The following is a 15,512-nucleotide window of genomic DNA, read 5'->3' as shown; positions in this document are numbered from 1 at the left end:
AACAATTACAGGCTTTCATTTTGCATTCACTTGGCAGGATGGTAGTACCTCCCTGGGTGGTTGCTGTCTACCATCCTACTACCACAGGATGGTAGTACCTCCCTGGGTGGTTGCTGTCTACCAACCTACTACCACAGGACGGTAGTACCTCCCTGGGTGGTTGCTGTCTACCAACCTACTACCACAGGATGGTAGTACCTCCCTGGGTGGTTGCTGTCTACCAACCTACTACCACAGGATGGTAGTACCTCCCTGGGTGGTTGCTGTCTACCAACCTACTACCACAGGATGGTAGTACCTCCCTGGGTGGTTGCTGTCTACCAACCTACTACCACAGGATGGTAGTACCTCCCTGGGTGGTTGCTGTCTACCAACCTACTACCACAGGATGGTAGTACCTCCCTGGGTGGTTGCTGTCTACCAACCTACTACCACAGGATGGTAGTACCTCCCTGGGTGGTTGCTGTCTACCAACCTACTACCACAGGATGGTAGTACCTCCCTGGGTGGTTGTTGTCTACCAACCTACTACCACAGGATGGTAGTACCTCCCTGGGTGGTTGCTGTCTACCAACCTACTACCACAGGATGGTAGTACCTCCCTGGGTGGTTGCTGTCTACCAACCTACTACCACAGGATGGTAGTACCTCCCTGGGTGGTTGTTGTCTACCAACCTACTACCACAGGATGGTAGTACCTCCCTGGGTGGTTGCTGTCTACCAACCTACTACCACAGGATGGTAGTACCTCCCTGGGTGGTTGCTGTCTACCAACCTACTACCACAGGATGGTAGTACCTCCCTGGGTGGTTGTTGTCTACCAACCTACTACCACAGGATGGTAGTACCTCCCTGGGTGGTTGCTGTCTACCAACCTACTACCACAGGATGGTAGTACCTCCCTGGGTGGTTGCTGTCTACCAACCTACTACCACAGGATGGTAGTACCACCCTGGGTGGTTGTTGTCTACCAACCTACTACCACAGGATGGTAGTACCTCCCTGGGTGGTTGTTGTCTACCAACCTACTACCACAGGATGGTAGTACCTCCCTGGGTGGTTGTTGTCTACCAACCTACTACCACAGGATGGTAGTACCTCCCTGGGTGGTTGCTGTCTACCAACCTACTACCACAGGATGGTAGTACCTCCCTGGGTGGTTGCTGTCTACCAACCTACTACCACAGGATGGTAGTACCTCCCTGGGTGGTTGCTGTCTACCAACCTACTACCACAGGATGGTAGTACCTCCCTGGGTGGTTGCTGTCTACCAACCTACTACCACAGGATGGTAGTACCTCCCTGGGTGGTTGCTGTCTACCAACCTACTACCACAGGATGGTAGTACCTCCCTGGGTGGTTGCTGTCTACCAACCTACTACCACAGGATGGTAGTACCTCCCTGGGTGGTTGCTGTCTACCAACCTACTACCACAGGATGGTAGTACCTCCCTGGGTGGTTGCTGTCTACCAACCTACTACCACAGGATGGTAGTACCTCCCTGGGTGGTTGCTGTCTACCAACCTACTACCACAGGATGGTAGTACCACCCTGGGTGGTTGCTGTCTACCAACCTACTACCACAGGATGGTAGTACCTCCCTGGGTGGTTGCTGTCTACCAACCTACTACCACAGGATGGTAGTACCTCCCTGGGTGGTTGCTGTCTACCAACCTACTACCACAGGATGGTAGTACCTCCCTGGGTGGTTGCTGTCTACCAACCTACTACCACAGGATGGTAGTACCTCCCTGGGTGGTTGCTGTCTACCAACCTACTACCACAGGATGGTAGTACCTCCCTGGGTGGTTGCTGTCTACCAACCTACTACCACAGGATGGTAGTACCTCCCTGGGTGGTTGCTGTCTACCAACCTACTACCACAGGATGGTAGTACCACCCTGGGTGGTTGCTGTCTACCAACCTACTACCACAGGATGGTAGTACCTCCCTGGGTGGTTGTTGTCTACCAACCTACTACCACAGGATGGTAGTACCTCCCTGGGTGGTTGCTGTCTACCAACCTACTACCACAGGATGGTAGTACCTCCCTGGGTGGTTGCTGTCTACCAACCTACTACCACAGGATGGTAGTACCACCCTGGGTGGTTGCTGTCTACCAACCTACTACCACAGGATGGTAGTACCTCCCTGGGTGGTTGTTGTCTACCAACCTACTACCACAGGATGGTAGTACCTCCCTGGGTGGTTGCTGTCTACCAACCTACTACCACAGGATGGTAGTACCTCCCTGGGTGGTTGCTGTCTACCAACCTACTACCACAGGATGGTAGTACCACCCTGGGTGGTTGCTGTCTACCAACCTACTACCACAGGATGGTAGTACCTCCCTGGGTGGTTGCTGTCTACCAACCTACTACCACAGGATGGTGGTACCTCCCTGGGTGGTTGCTGTCTACCAACCTACTACCACAGGATGGTAGTACCACCCTGGGTGGTTGCTGTCTACCAACCTACTACCACAGGATGGTAGTACCTCCCTGGGTGGTTGCTGTCTACCAACCTACTACCACAGGATGGTAGTACCTCCCTGGGTGGTTGCTGTCTACCAACCTACTACCACAGGATGGTAGTACCACCCTGGGTGGTTGCTGTCTACCAACCTACTACCACAGGATGGTAGTACCTCCCTGGGTGGTTGCTGTCTACCAACCTACTACCACAGGATGGTAGTACCTCCCTGGGTGGTTGCTGTCTACCAACCTACTACCACAGGATGGTAGTACCACCCTGGGTGGTTGCTGTCTACCAACCTACTACCACAGGATGGTAGTACCTCCCTGGGTGGTTGCTGTCTACCAACCTACTACCACAGGATGGTAGTACCACCCTGGGTGGTTGCTGTCTACCAACCTACTACCACAGGATGGTAGTACCTCCCTGGGTGGTTGCTGTCTACCAACCTACTACCACAGGATGGTAGTACCTCCCTGGGTGGTTGCTGTCTACCAACCTACTACCACAGGATGGTAGTACCACCCTGGGTGGTTGCTGTCTACCAACCTACTACCACAGGATGGTAGTACCTCCCTGGGTGGTTGCTGTCTACCAACCTACTACCACAGGATGGTAGTACCTCCCTGGGTGGTTGCTGTCTACCAACCTACTACTACAGGATGGTAGTACCACCCTGGGTGGTTGCTGTCTACCAACCTACTACCACAGGATGGTAGTACCTCCCTGGGTGGTTGCTGTCTACCAACCTACTACCACAGGATGGTAGTACCTCCCTGGGTGGTTGCTGTCTACCAACCTACTACCACAGGATGGTAGTACCACCCTGGGTGGTTGCTGTCTACCAACCTACTACCACAGGATGGTAGTACCTCCCTGGGTGGTTGCTGTCTACCAACCTACTACCACAGGATGGTAGTACCTCCCTGGGTGGTTGTTGTCTACCAACCTACTACCACAGGATGGTAGTACCACCCTGGGTGGTTGCTGTCTACCAACCTACTACCACAGGATGGTAGTACCTCCCTGGGTGGTTGCTGTCTACCAACCTACTACCACAGGATGGTAGTACCTCCCTGGGTGGTTGCTGTCTACCAACCTACTACCACAGGATGGTAGTACCTCCCTGGGTGGTTGCTGTCTACCAACCTACTACCACAGGATGGTAGTACCTCCCTGGGTGGTTGCTGTCTACCAACCTACTACCACAGGATGGTAGTACCTCCCTGGGTGGTTGCTGTCTACCAACCTACTACCTAGGATTATTATTATTATTAATTAATATTTTGCTTTAGCAAACATTCCTCCTCTGAACCTGTTTGCTTGGACTTCCTCCTCTTTTCTGTAACATTGCAAGCTCCTGATGACGTGTTGATTGCAACATGAAAGACCTAGAACTATCATTCAACTCCCCCTATGTTGTTTTGCATCTTGTATTACTTGTTCACAATTTTTGCATAATATACATAAATAAATCACTTACTGTCACTGAATAAGTACATAACTATTGTGACTGACTAAATACCAGTATTGAAAAGTAGATAAATGAATACAAGTTGTTCTTTCTTTCAACAAACAGAGAATGCAAGTTGATCCTATCAATAAATGTATAGTACTGTACAGTACATAGGGAAAAAGATTTTACACCATGGTAAAGTTGAAATATTTTAAGTGAAACCATAGTAGTGCAAGGAGCATTTGTAGTCCTCTTATCATTTCAGTAATAATAATGTGAGATATTAGTTGTTGCTTGTTAATGGTTCCAATTTGAGTAAAACATCGTCATAAGTCTCTCTCTCCTATGGCCAGGTTATTTGTGTATGTCATTAATCATTTGTGGTCATTAATTCAATTTTAAATCTTCCATACATTAAGTCCTCAACTTACAAACACACTGGGAACCTCCTGAATTGTGTATAATAATGATATTATACACAGTAATGATATAATAATGATATTATATACAATACAGAAGATTCTCAACATGTTCGTAAGTCGAGGACTTACTGTATATTTTTTCCCCAGGAAGTACGTCGGAGTGAGTTTAGCAGCCATTATCAGAACGTCCACAGTGAGATACAGGAAGGACTAGATGGCTGGCTTATTTCCAGATGTCCACTGCATGTTTTCGGTTGTCCTTATGTATATAAGCGCCTTCACCCAGGCCGTACGGTTAGTAAGATATATCGGTTGTTATTACTACATCACAAGAGGTTACTGGATGTGAGTCCTGGAGGTGGGAAGTACAGTACCAATATTGGAGGTCAAGAGAGTCATCAAGACCGTGATGTCCTTGTACTTCCGGCAAGACAGCTATTGTATGAGTGATGGTGAATGTGTTTTCTTCTTTGTATTACCCTACCTTGATAGTAAATATTTCTTGTAAGAGAGCTTTTGAATCAGTGATGGTGGATGTGTTTTCTTCTCTGGATCACCATACCTTGATGGGAAACAGGTGATGTGATAAAAAATCAGAAATGAATGAACCAAGGAAGACAAAAGTATCTATATTTACTGATTGATAAATACTTTACCATCATTATCCTCTATTTAGTCTCTGTTCAATCACTCCATAAAACTGAAGGTCATTGAATCAACTTAAAATAATAAATCATACAGTAGAACCACCGTATCCATGGATTCAGTATCTGCTGTTTCAGTTATCCACTGTTTACTGTGTCCCAAAAATAACCATTAATTTTGCTTAATAACGGCCCCAGAGCACAAAAGTAGTGATGGTGGCAGTTCTTCAAAGACTCAGAGAAGACATAAAGTGCTTCCCATCAGTGAGAAAGTGATAATTCTCCACTTATTGTGCATAATTTATCAATTAAACTTTGTGATAGGTATATATGCCAGTGAAAAATGACATATTTAGGATTTGCTAGTAACCACGGTTTCAGGTATCCCCGGCAGGTCTTGGAAGGTATCCCTCGTGGATATGGAGGGACTACTGTACTTTTAAAATTGTACCATTCATTCATTCACTAAATAAAAAAAAATAAATGTTTATGTCTTTGTGATGTATGCAAACTGTAGTTTACATGTCATAAAATATTGTTAAGTACAAAGCCACTAACATGCCCAAGTATTTCAGGCAGATTAATATTAACCCTTTGGGGGTTTCGGACGTACTAGTACGTCTTAAATAACAAAAAAAGGCACAATACCGTGACTGGAACGATACACAAATAACCCGTACATAAAAGAGAGAAGCTTACGACGATGTTTCGGTCCGACTTGGACCATTTACAAAGTCACACTAACCAGAAGTGGGGCAGGACGGCTATATATAGGCAGGAAGAGGTGGTGGTAGTAGTAGTAGTAGTAGTAGTACAAGAATGGTATATAATACCAACAAGATGAAATTAAGACACATGCGCAACACCCGTGTTGCGCATGTGTCTTAATTTCATCTTGTCGGTCTGGAGTTTTGAGACTCTCTGATCGCGGGTTCAATACCAGCCGGGGTATGGTTTAAATGGTCCAAGTCGGACCGAAACGTCGTTGTAAGCTTCTCTCTTTTATGTGTGGGTTATTTGTGTATAGTACGTCTTACGATCCAGGGTTTTTGACGTACTAGTACGCCTAAATTCTAGCGCCCTCAAATCTAGTGAGAGAAAGCTGGTAGGCCTACATATGTAAGAATGGGTCTATGTGGTCAGTGTGCGCAATATAAAAAAAATCCTGCAGCACACAGTGCGTAATGAGAAAATAAAAACTTTGACCGTGTTTTTGGATTAAAACAGCGAATTTGCACTGTATTTTCGTATGGTATTTATTGTTGTATTCTAGTTTTCTTGGTCTCATTTTATAGAATGGAAGACATATTACAGAAATTGAGATGATTTTGACTGGTTTTACAATGAAAAGTACCTTGAAATTGAGCTCAAAGTAGCAGAAATGTTCAATTTTTACCAAAGTTCAAAAGTAAACAAATCATGCCAAGCGTCCAATACACGTCAACTGGTGAGTCTAATATTCTTTCACAAGTGTGCTGATATTATTTATACCATTTCTACACTAATGCAGTAGTCTGGATAACAATAAATCTTATTTTTTTTGTGAGAATAAAAATTCACAGTGGAAAGCCAAAGAAATATAAGAGAGGCCTGGGGATGTGACTAACGAACAGAGAACTTGTTATTTTAGTGCCAGGAATGTCTTTCTTGTTTATTCTGGACCCTATTTGGAAATTGGCATCTTTTGAAATTTGTGTGAAATTGGCAAAATTGCTAAATTCTGACCACTTTATTGGATAGTTGAAATCGGTAAATGGGTGATTTCTTGTACTCATTCGGTAGAAAAAATGGAGTTTTAGTGAAATAATTATGATTTTTGTTGACTAGTACACTGAAATTGGCCGAAAATAGGGCTCAAAGTGGGCAAAATCGCCGATGCGTAAACATCGTCGAGACCACTAACTTCGCGAGAGCATAATTCTGTAAATTTTCCATCAAATTTCATACTTTTGGTGTCATTATGATCGGGAAAAGATTCTCTGTCTTTTCACAAGAAAAAATAATTTTTTTTTTTTTTTGAAATTTGGGCGACCCTGAGAACAAGTCTCTGAGAGGACCTGTCGACCCCCAAAGGGTTAATGCTTATACATTATACTTCAATTTAGACACAAGTTATAGAGTGGTCAATTTTAATTATGTATTATGAAAAACTAGGTAGCAAAAATATAATTAGAAAAAAATTATTGAGTGTATAATAGTAGATAATTGCTTAAGAAACCCAACTTCATATTTTGTGTATAAATACAGTGGACCCCCGCCTTACGATATTAATCCATTCCTGAGAGCTCATCGAAAGCCGAAATTATCGTTAGCCAAATTAATTTTCCCCATAAGAAATAATGGAAATCAAATTAATCCGTTCCTGACGCCCCAAAATATGAAAAAAAAAAAATTTTTACCACATGAAATATTAATTTTAATGAACATCAAAATGGTATACAATACCGACAGGTTGGTAGGTAAGACACCTTGGACAAACTTTTCAAGTGAGAATTGTTGAATCTGAGGGGGACATGACCTCTCAGTGGCTACATTCTCACTACTACTACTACTACTCTGCACCTCTCCTTCCGACAGTATTTAAGTCTCCGCACTGTCGCTTGATCTTCAGATAGTTCCTGACTATGGAACTGAACTTCTCCAGGCTGAGGGACTGACAACCTCAAATTCTACGACTTCAAGGGTGATGGACTGATTACATCGTCTTCACATCTCTACTGTTCCTGCCTACTTTCTGTATTCGACTGAAGAAGCCTACTGTGTAGGCGAAACGTTTTGGAATAAAGTTGCCCAACTGTTGCCTATGTGTCTTACCTACCATTAGTTTTAATACACACAAACTGAAGAAGACATGCACAATTACTACTCTACTAAGAATAGAACACATGACGCTTACCTTTATTGAAGATCTGGTGATGACTGATGGGATGGGAGGAGGGGAGAGTGTGGAAGTTATTGTTTAGAAGGGGAATCCCCTTCCATTAGGACTTGAGGTAGCAAGTCCTTTTCCGGAGTTACTTCCCTTCTTCTTTTAATGCCACTAGGACCAGCTTGAGAGTCACTGGACCTCTGTCGCACAAGAAATCTGTCCATAGAGCTCTGTACCTCCCGTTCCTTTAAGACTTTCCTAAAATGGGCCATAACATTGTCATTGCACAGGTTGCCAACACGGCTTGCAGTAGCTGTGTCAGGGTGATTTTCATCCGTATGTGTAAATGCGACCGCACTGGCTGACTTGTAAACACTGGCGCTGAGGCCACACGTGGGACGCGTCCCGGATGAATCACATAAGGCGAGTTTTTTATTGTGAGGTGAGGCAAAATTTTTGCGTTCAAATGCTTCGTATGGCGAATTTAACATAACGCGATGTGTTCGTAAGGCGGGGGTCCACTGTATTAAGTAATCTTTAAGCATTAGGATTAGTCTGCCCAAGATGAACTGCATACTAGTGGTTTACCGTATACAGTGGAGCCCCGCCTAACAATGAGCTCCCACCTCGACCAATTATGTAAGTGTATTTTTGTAAGTGCTTTTGTAGGTGTATTTTTGGGGGTCTGAAATGGACTAATCTAATTCACAATATTCTTTATGGGAACAAATTCGGTCTATAACGGCACTCGAACAGACTTCTGGATTAAGATAATATCGTTAGGCGGGGTCCACTGTATAAAGGAACTTTATAAAAGAGTTTTCTGTAGATGTCACTTACCTAATACTTGATACAGTACTCTGCCTATATACAGGATGGTGACGTGGTCTACTGTCACACTCTTAATGCGTTCGGTGTACGACCCAAACTGGAGTATGAACCAGCCTCGTGTGGTGGGTATGCTCTTGTATTTCCTCTCAGTTACCTTTGTAGCATTTGTTTTATACACCAGAGATACACAACCTGTTGCCCAGGGACTGCATGGGGCCCACACGCAGCAATATCACTGCCGTTGATGTATTGTGTTAAACAATTTGAATTTATCAGTAATGTGTGACACGGAATACCTTCCACTGGTGTTGTGCCATTGATAAACAGCCTATTATTATTATTATTATTAGTGGTAGTAGTAGTAGTAGTAATAGTATTTTTAACACGTCTGCTGTCTTCCACTGATGCAGGGTGACAATTAGTGATTTATACAAGAGAAGGGGGGTTACTATCCCCTTGCTCCCATTATTATTATATTTAAAAACAAGTATTAAACCCATACATGTCATACAGTGTACAGGTGAGGAATGGTACACAGTGTCATGTGCTGCTTATGTGTCAACACTGCATTCCAACCATCACATTTTTTGTTTTTTTTCTCATTAATTTTGGGTGTCTAAAGGTTGTGTATCCTCCATTAACTCTTCACTCTTTTTTTAATGCAGTACAAAAAAAGGTGGTCCTTGACTTACTATGGGGTTATGTTTTGACAAACCCAATGAATAACTAGTCACTGAATAAGTAAATAAATTACTTCTTCCATAAGTCATGCATGTCATAAATACCAGTATTGAAAAGTAAAAAAATGAATGACAAGTTAGGGACTTGCTGCCTTTATGCTGGGTAATTATCTTAAGTCTCATCTCCAAAGTAATTTCTGCCGCACCATTGTAAAGTTGACATATTGTAAGTCGAAGAAAGCATCATAAATCGAGGAGCACTTGTATTCCCAACTTTAAAAAAATCATAATTTTAGCTTAATTATATGATAATATTCCAGTCTAAGTAATGAAGATATATTTTGCTCTCTGGTGTCTATTATATATATTTTTTGTATGTTAAGTAAAAGAACACAGTTGCAACAAATGCAACATTTTATTGTGGCAACGTTTCACTCTCCAGGAGCTTTGTCAAGCAGTTGCACTTGTGGTCTTTAACATATTGTCGGTAATTCTACCAACATTAATACAATTTTTTATATGGTTAGGTGGAGTGCCAAGATCACGTTCACCGAGCGTTGAAAAAACTGGCGGTGCATTAAGCCAGATGCGGTTGTCATCGGTGCAGAAAGCGATGCGCTCCATCCCGGAACATCGCAGAAGTGGTGTGCGTAAGACTGAGGAGCAATATTACGCCTCCAGCATCAACCTGACATATTTACCCATCGAAGTTCTGCAGAATATTGCCAGTTACTTAGATGGCTTCAGGTGAGTTAGTGAAGCTGTTACCTCTCTTGTGAATTTTGTTCATGGTTTTATATAAGAGGAGCTTAAGGGTGGCAATCTGCTTGAGTGAGGAGGCTAGTCTTGAATTGGTGTGTGTTTGTGTGTTTTTGTGTTTTTGTGTGTGTGTGTGTGTGTGTGTGTGTGTGTGTGTGTGTGTGTGTGTGTGTGAGAGAGAGAGAGAGAGAGAGAGAGAGAGAGAGAGAGAGAGAGAGATAGAAAGTGAGATAGAGATAAAGAGAGAGAGATAGAGAGAGAGAGAGAGAGAGAGAGAGAGAGAGAGAGAGAGAGAGAGAGAGAGAGTGAGAGAGAGAGAGAGAGAGAGATAGATAGATAGATAGATAGATAGATATGCTTGGATGATGATCTCCTCTCAACAAACTGACTGTATCACACCGAGGCGGGGCGGCTGAAAAGGAAAAATGAAAATTTCTCCTTTTAAATTTAGTAATATATACAGGAGAAGAGGTTACTAAGCACTTTGCTTCTGGCATTTTAGACGCCTCTTATGACACGCATGACTTATGGAGGAAGAATTCTGTTCCACTTTCCCATGGAGAAGAGACAGCGGGTGTAGTAGTGAAGTGAGGATGATGTAATCAGTCCATCAACTTTGAGGTGGTCAGTTAGTTCAACTTCGTGGAGCTGAAATCTTCTCCAGGCTGAGGGACTGACCACCTCAAATGCTTTTTCTCCAAGGTTGATGGACTGATTACATTATCTTTGTTTCACCACTGCATCTGCTTCTTCTGTATTTGATTGAAGAAGCATATTGTGTAGGTGAAACATTTCATCAATAAAGATACCCAATTGTTGCACATGTCTTAACCTTCAATCATGTGATTACTGGAGTTGAGATTGAATTGTATTAATTACTTTTTTCTACTTGCTTCCAGCCTCAACAACCTATCTCTAACTTGTCGCCTCATGAGAGATATTTGTCTCTCGTTACTGAGTGAACGAGGACTTGTTATTATTGAGTGGGTGCGCTATATTGAGAACGACAGAGCTAGATGGAGAGAAGGAAGGAAGGTGAGTACGTATATATATTGAGAACAACAGCTAGATAGAGAGAAGGAAGGAAGGAAGATGAGTGTATATATTGAGAACGACAGCTAGATAGAGAGAAGGAAGGAAGGTGATTATACACATTGAGAATGATAGCTAGATGGAGAGAAGGAAGGAAGGTGATTATACACATTGAGAATGATAGCTAGATGGAGAGAAGGAAGGAAGGTGATTATACACATTGAGAATGATAGCTAGATGGAGAGAAGGAAGGAAGGTGATTATACACATTGAGAATGATAGCTAGATGGAGAGAAGGAAGGAAGGTGATTATACACATTGAGAATGATAGCTAGATGGAGAGAAGGAAGGAAGGCAAATGTCCACATCAAGAATCACAGCTAGATGGAGATAAGAATGTATCCCTGGGGGGATACATTCCAAGACATACTGTAGATACCCAAAACCCTGGATAGTAGCAAACCCTATATGTAAGTTGTTTATTGTTTACATACACCTCTATAATAAAGTTTAATTGATAAATTACTCAATATAAGTTGAGAATTAGCACTTTTTCACATATAGGAAGCACCTCACAGCTTCTCTGAGGCTTTGAAGAACTGTCACCATCACTGCTTGTGCATTTTGGTGCATTTTTGGTTGCAGTTTAAAAACTGTAGTGTAAAGCACCCTTCTGGCAAGACAGTGATGGAGTGAATGATGGTGAAAGTTTTTCTTTTTCGGGCCACCCTGCCTTGGTGGGAATCGGCCAGTGTGATAATAAAATAAATAAAATATTCAGCAAAATTAAGGGTATTTTTTGGGCCACAGTAAACCATAGAAACCAAATCCATGGATACGGGGGTTCTACTGTTATAAGGTTTGACCTGAGGAAGTTTCAAGAGGCCTTCAACAGCATGAAAGAGTTAGAAGGGAAATGTTAGTAAGCTAGGTGCATACATTGCTATTTCAAACGACTGTAGATAATGGGAATTTTTATTTAGCTTTTATATTAAAGAAATAATGCATGTAAAATCTATGGAGGTTACAATGATTTTTTTTTTTTACTTTACAGCGTCGTTTCTTTAGCAAGTCATTCGAGCATGTTAATTACTGGGGATTAAAGGACTCAACACACATGGCGAACCACCTGCGAGACTGTCCCTTTAACAACCGGTGAGTTTACTTCCTGGATACTAAGGTGTACAGGAAGGCCACACATGTACACTTCTTTTCATGTTCCCCAGCAAAAATTGCCAGCAGGTGGAACACAATGAACAATGGCTCGGTTTGAAACCCATGAAAACATGGAACACTGAAAAGAGGTGTTGTATACACAGAGCCTTCCTGTGTTACCGACACTATTGTAAACACAATAGGTGTGTGATGAACTTTTAACGTAATTACATAAGAATGGAGCACTGCAGTAGGCCTATTGGCCCATACTAGGCACTGCAACATGCTACTGGCCCATTCTGAGCACTTCAGCATGGCTATTGGTTTATTCTAAGCACTGCAGCATGTGTACTGGCCCATTCTAAGCACTGCAGCATGCATACTGGCCCATTCTAAGCACTGCCTCATACATACTAGCCCATTTTATGCACTGCATCATGCATACTGGCCCATTCTAAGCACTGCATCATGCATACTGGCCCATTCTAAGTACTGCAGCATGCATACTGGCCCATTCTAAGCACTGCCTCATACATACTAGCCCATTTTAAGCACTGCATCATGCATACTGGCCCATTCTAAGCACTGCAGTATGCTTATTGGCCCATTCTAAGCACTGCAGCAGAGCTACTGGCCTATTCTAAGCATTGCAGCCCATACATGGCAGATCCTCAAATTCAGCACCCCATTGGAGGGTTCATAAGTCCAATACAGAGAATAACAGTGGAAGATGAGATGTAGTTTGAGGTAATCAGTCCCTCAGTCTGGACTGATGAAACCACCAATCAGCAAAACATTTCTACAGGAAAGATACCCAAGAGTTACACAGGTGTCACATTTATCAACTTGTTAGTTTCCTAAAAGATTTATACAATAATATCCCTTTGGAGAGGGTGAAAAATTATGAAAATTTTGTTTTTGAGAAAGTTATTGTTGTTTGTGGGTTGTTTTAGTCAAGGAGTGAGTAGGATTCTAATCTGAAGTCTGGATGTGCTCAAATTACCATCCTGCAACACTAGCCACCATGCTGTGGTGTAGCATCCCCACCCATCCTCCAGAGTATAGGTACTCTACTTCCCACCTCCAAGACTGTAACACCCTCACCCATCCTCCAGAGTACAGGCACTCTACTTCCCACCTCCAAGACTGTAACACCCTCACCCATCCTCCAGAGTACAGGTACTCTACTTCCCACCTCCAAGACTGTAACACCCTCACCCATCCTCCAGAGTATAGGTACTCTACTTCCCACCTCCAAGACTGTAACACCCTCACCCATCCTCCAGAGTACAGGCACTCTACTTCCCACCTCCAAGACTGTAACACCCTCACCCATCCTCCAGAGTACAGGCACTCTACTTCCCACCTCCAAGACTGTAACACCCTCACCCATCCTCCAGAGTACAGCCACTCTACTTCCCACCTCCAAGACTGTAACACCCTCACCCATCCTCCAGAGTACAGCCACTCTACTTCCCACCTCCAGGACTCGAGTCCGGCTAACCAGTTTGCCTTCACCCCATTTTTTTGGTGACTTGTTTATTAGTAAAATATAAACATATATATAAAATGTATAACACACTATTTTTTTTTTTTCAGGCATATATCAGAGAAGAAGTTTGCTTATGTCCAGCCAAGAAAAGATGGGACCATTCAAGGCAACTTTAGAAATTGTCAAGTCTGACAAAGCAGTCAGAGTATTCTTTGATCAAAGTATTCTTTGATGAGAGTATTCTTTATTTAAAGTATTCTTTATTTAAAGTATTCTTTATTTAAAGTATTATTTATTTAAAGTATTCTTTATTTAAAGTATTCTTTATTTAAAGTATTCTTTATTTAAAGTATTCTTTATTTAAAGTATTCTTTATTTAAAGTATTCTTTATTTAAAGTATTCTTTATTTAAAGTATTCTTTATTTAAAGTATTCTTTATTTAAAGTATTCTTTATTTAAAATATTCTTTATTTAAAGTATTCTTTATTTAAAATATTCTTTATTTAAAGTATTCTTTATTTAAAGTATTCTTTATTTAAAGTATTCTTTATTTAAAGTATTCTTGATGGTAACTGTGATAGCTTTAATAACAATGTTTACATTGTAAATTAAGGAGTTTATCTACAAAACTGTGAATATTTTTATAAAGACAGATTAACACAGTATATTTTGTCAGTGACGTAGGCGGTGGAAATGGTGCGGCTGTGGCGACACAGTGTAAGTAAAAGGACACGTAGACCCCGATCAGGCCATTTATTAAGGAAATGCATTGTCATGTGACTCTCCTAACTCAAAAAATAAGGGAGCTTTATAAAGTTTTTCTTCTTTTTGCATTTAGTGATTTATACAGGACAAGGGATTATAGTCTTGATAGAGTCTAGAGAGTTCTGATGTAGTTTTACTACAGGCTGTATACAGTCTTGATACAATCTTGCTACAATCTAGATACAGTCTTGATACAGGCTTGATACATTCTTGATACAGGCTTTATACAGGCTTAATACAGTCTTGATACATTGTTGGTACAGTCTTAATACAGTGGCTACTAGCCCCTTGTCTCGTGTCTATACATTTCCTCAATAAATGTGTTGATCAGTGTGTACCTCTCTTTTTACCCAAGGTAATTTGGCTGCCGCATTTGCCTTTGTATTTTTTATTACACTGATGTACACACAGCTCTCTTAAAGCTCCTTTAAATTCTTTATTACATGTACACACAGCTCTCTTAAAGCTCCTTTACATTATTACAAAGACATACAGTCAGCTCTCTTATTAAGCTCCTCTCTATGGTGCATTTTTTGTATATGCTATTGAAAAGTCCATCCAAAATTAAATAGCACCTCATAGGCCTTTGTAGTAAGTGCTATTCAATTTTGGATGGACTTTTTCAGTTTCCAGTTTAAAAACTGGTATTATATAGAATAGATTTATAAGAGAAGTGACTGTAGTGATGTATGGGGAGCTTATTGTATAATACATCCAGTATTTATTTGTCTTGGGGTTAATTTAAATAAGGGATGATATAGATTAGGCTTTTGTTTTGTAATTTATGTGGTAAATCTGTGGTGTAGGCTTGATCCTCTGTCTGGTTAACCAGTATGTGGTGCAAGGAGTGGTGTAGGCTTGATCCTCTGTCTGGTTAACCAGTATGTGGTGCAAGGAGTGGTGTAGGCTTGATCCTCCGTCTGGTTAACA

General features: G+C 41.9%; 1 protein-coding gene across 2 annotated transcripts in view; it reads left to right on the top strand.

Annotated features, from left to right (window-relative positions):
* LOC128698297 (F-box only protein 30) overlaps positions 1 to 14,205 on the top strand; it is a 56,978-nt gene extending 42,773 nt beyond the window's left edge. For both annotated transcript variants that reach the window (XM_070104430.1, XM_070104431.1), the window contains exons 7-12: positions 4,502 to 4,648; positions 8,742 to 8,820; positions 9,906 to 10,125; positions 11,037 to 11,172; positions 12,224 to 12,324; positions 13,924 to 14,205. In XM_070104430.1, coding sequence (XP_069960531.1) covers positions 4,502 to 4,648; positions 8,742 to 8,820; positions 9,906 to 10,125; positions 11,037 to 11,172; positions 12,224 to 12,324; positions 13,924 to 14,008 — 768 coding nt within the window. In that variant the 3' untranslated portion in view covers positions 14,009 to 14,205. The remainder of the gene's footprint in view (positions 1 to 4,501; positions 4,649 to 8,741; positions 8,821 to 9,905; positions 10,126 to 11,036; positions 11,173 to 12,223; positions 12,325 to 13,923) is intronic.
* Positions 14,206 to 15,512: the final 1,307 nt, after the last annotated feature.

The sequence above is a fragment of the Cherax quadricarinatus genome, chromosome 92 (genome assembly GCF_038502225.1).
Source record: "Cherax quadricarinatus isolate ZL_2023a chromosome 92, ASM3850222v1, whole genome shotgun sequence".
NCBI classification, from domain to species: domain Eukaryota; kingdom Metazoa; phylum Arthropoda; class Malacostraca; order Decapoda; family Parastacidae; genus Cherax; species Cherax quadricarinatus.
The sequence above is the reverse complement of the archived record's forward strand: the minus strand, read 5'-3'. Positions and strand labels throughout refer to the sequence as shown.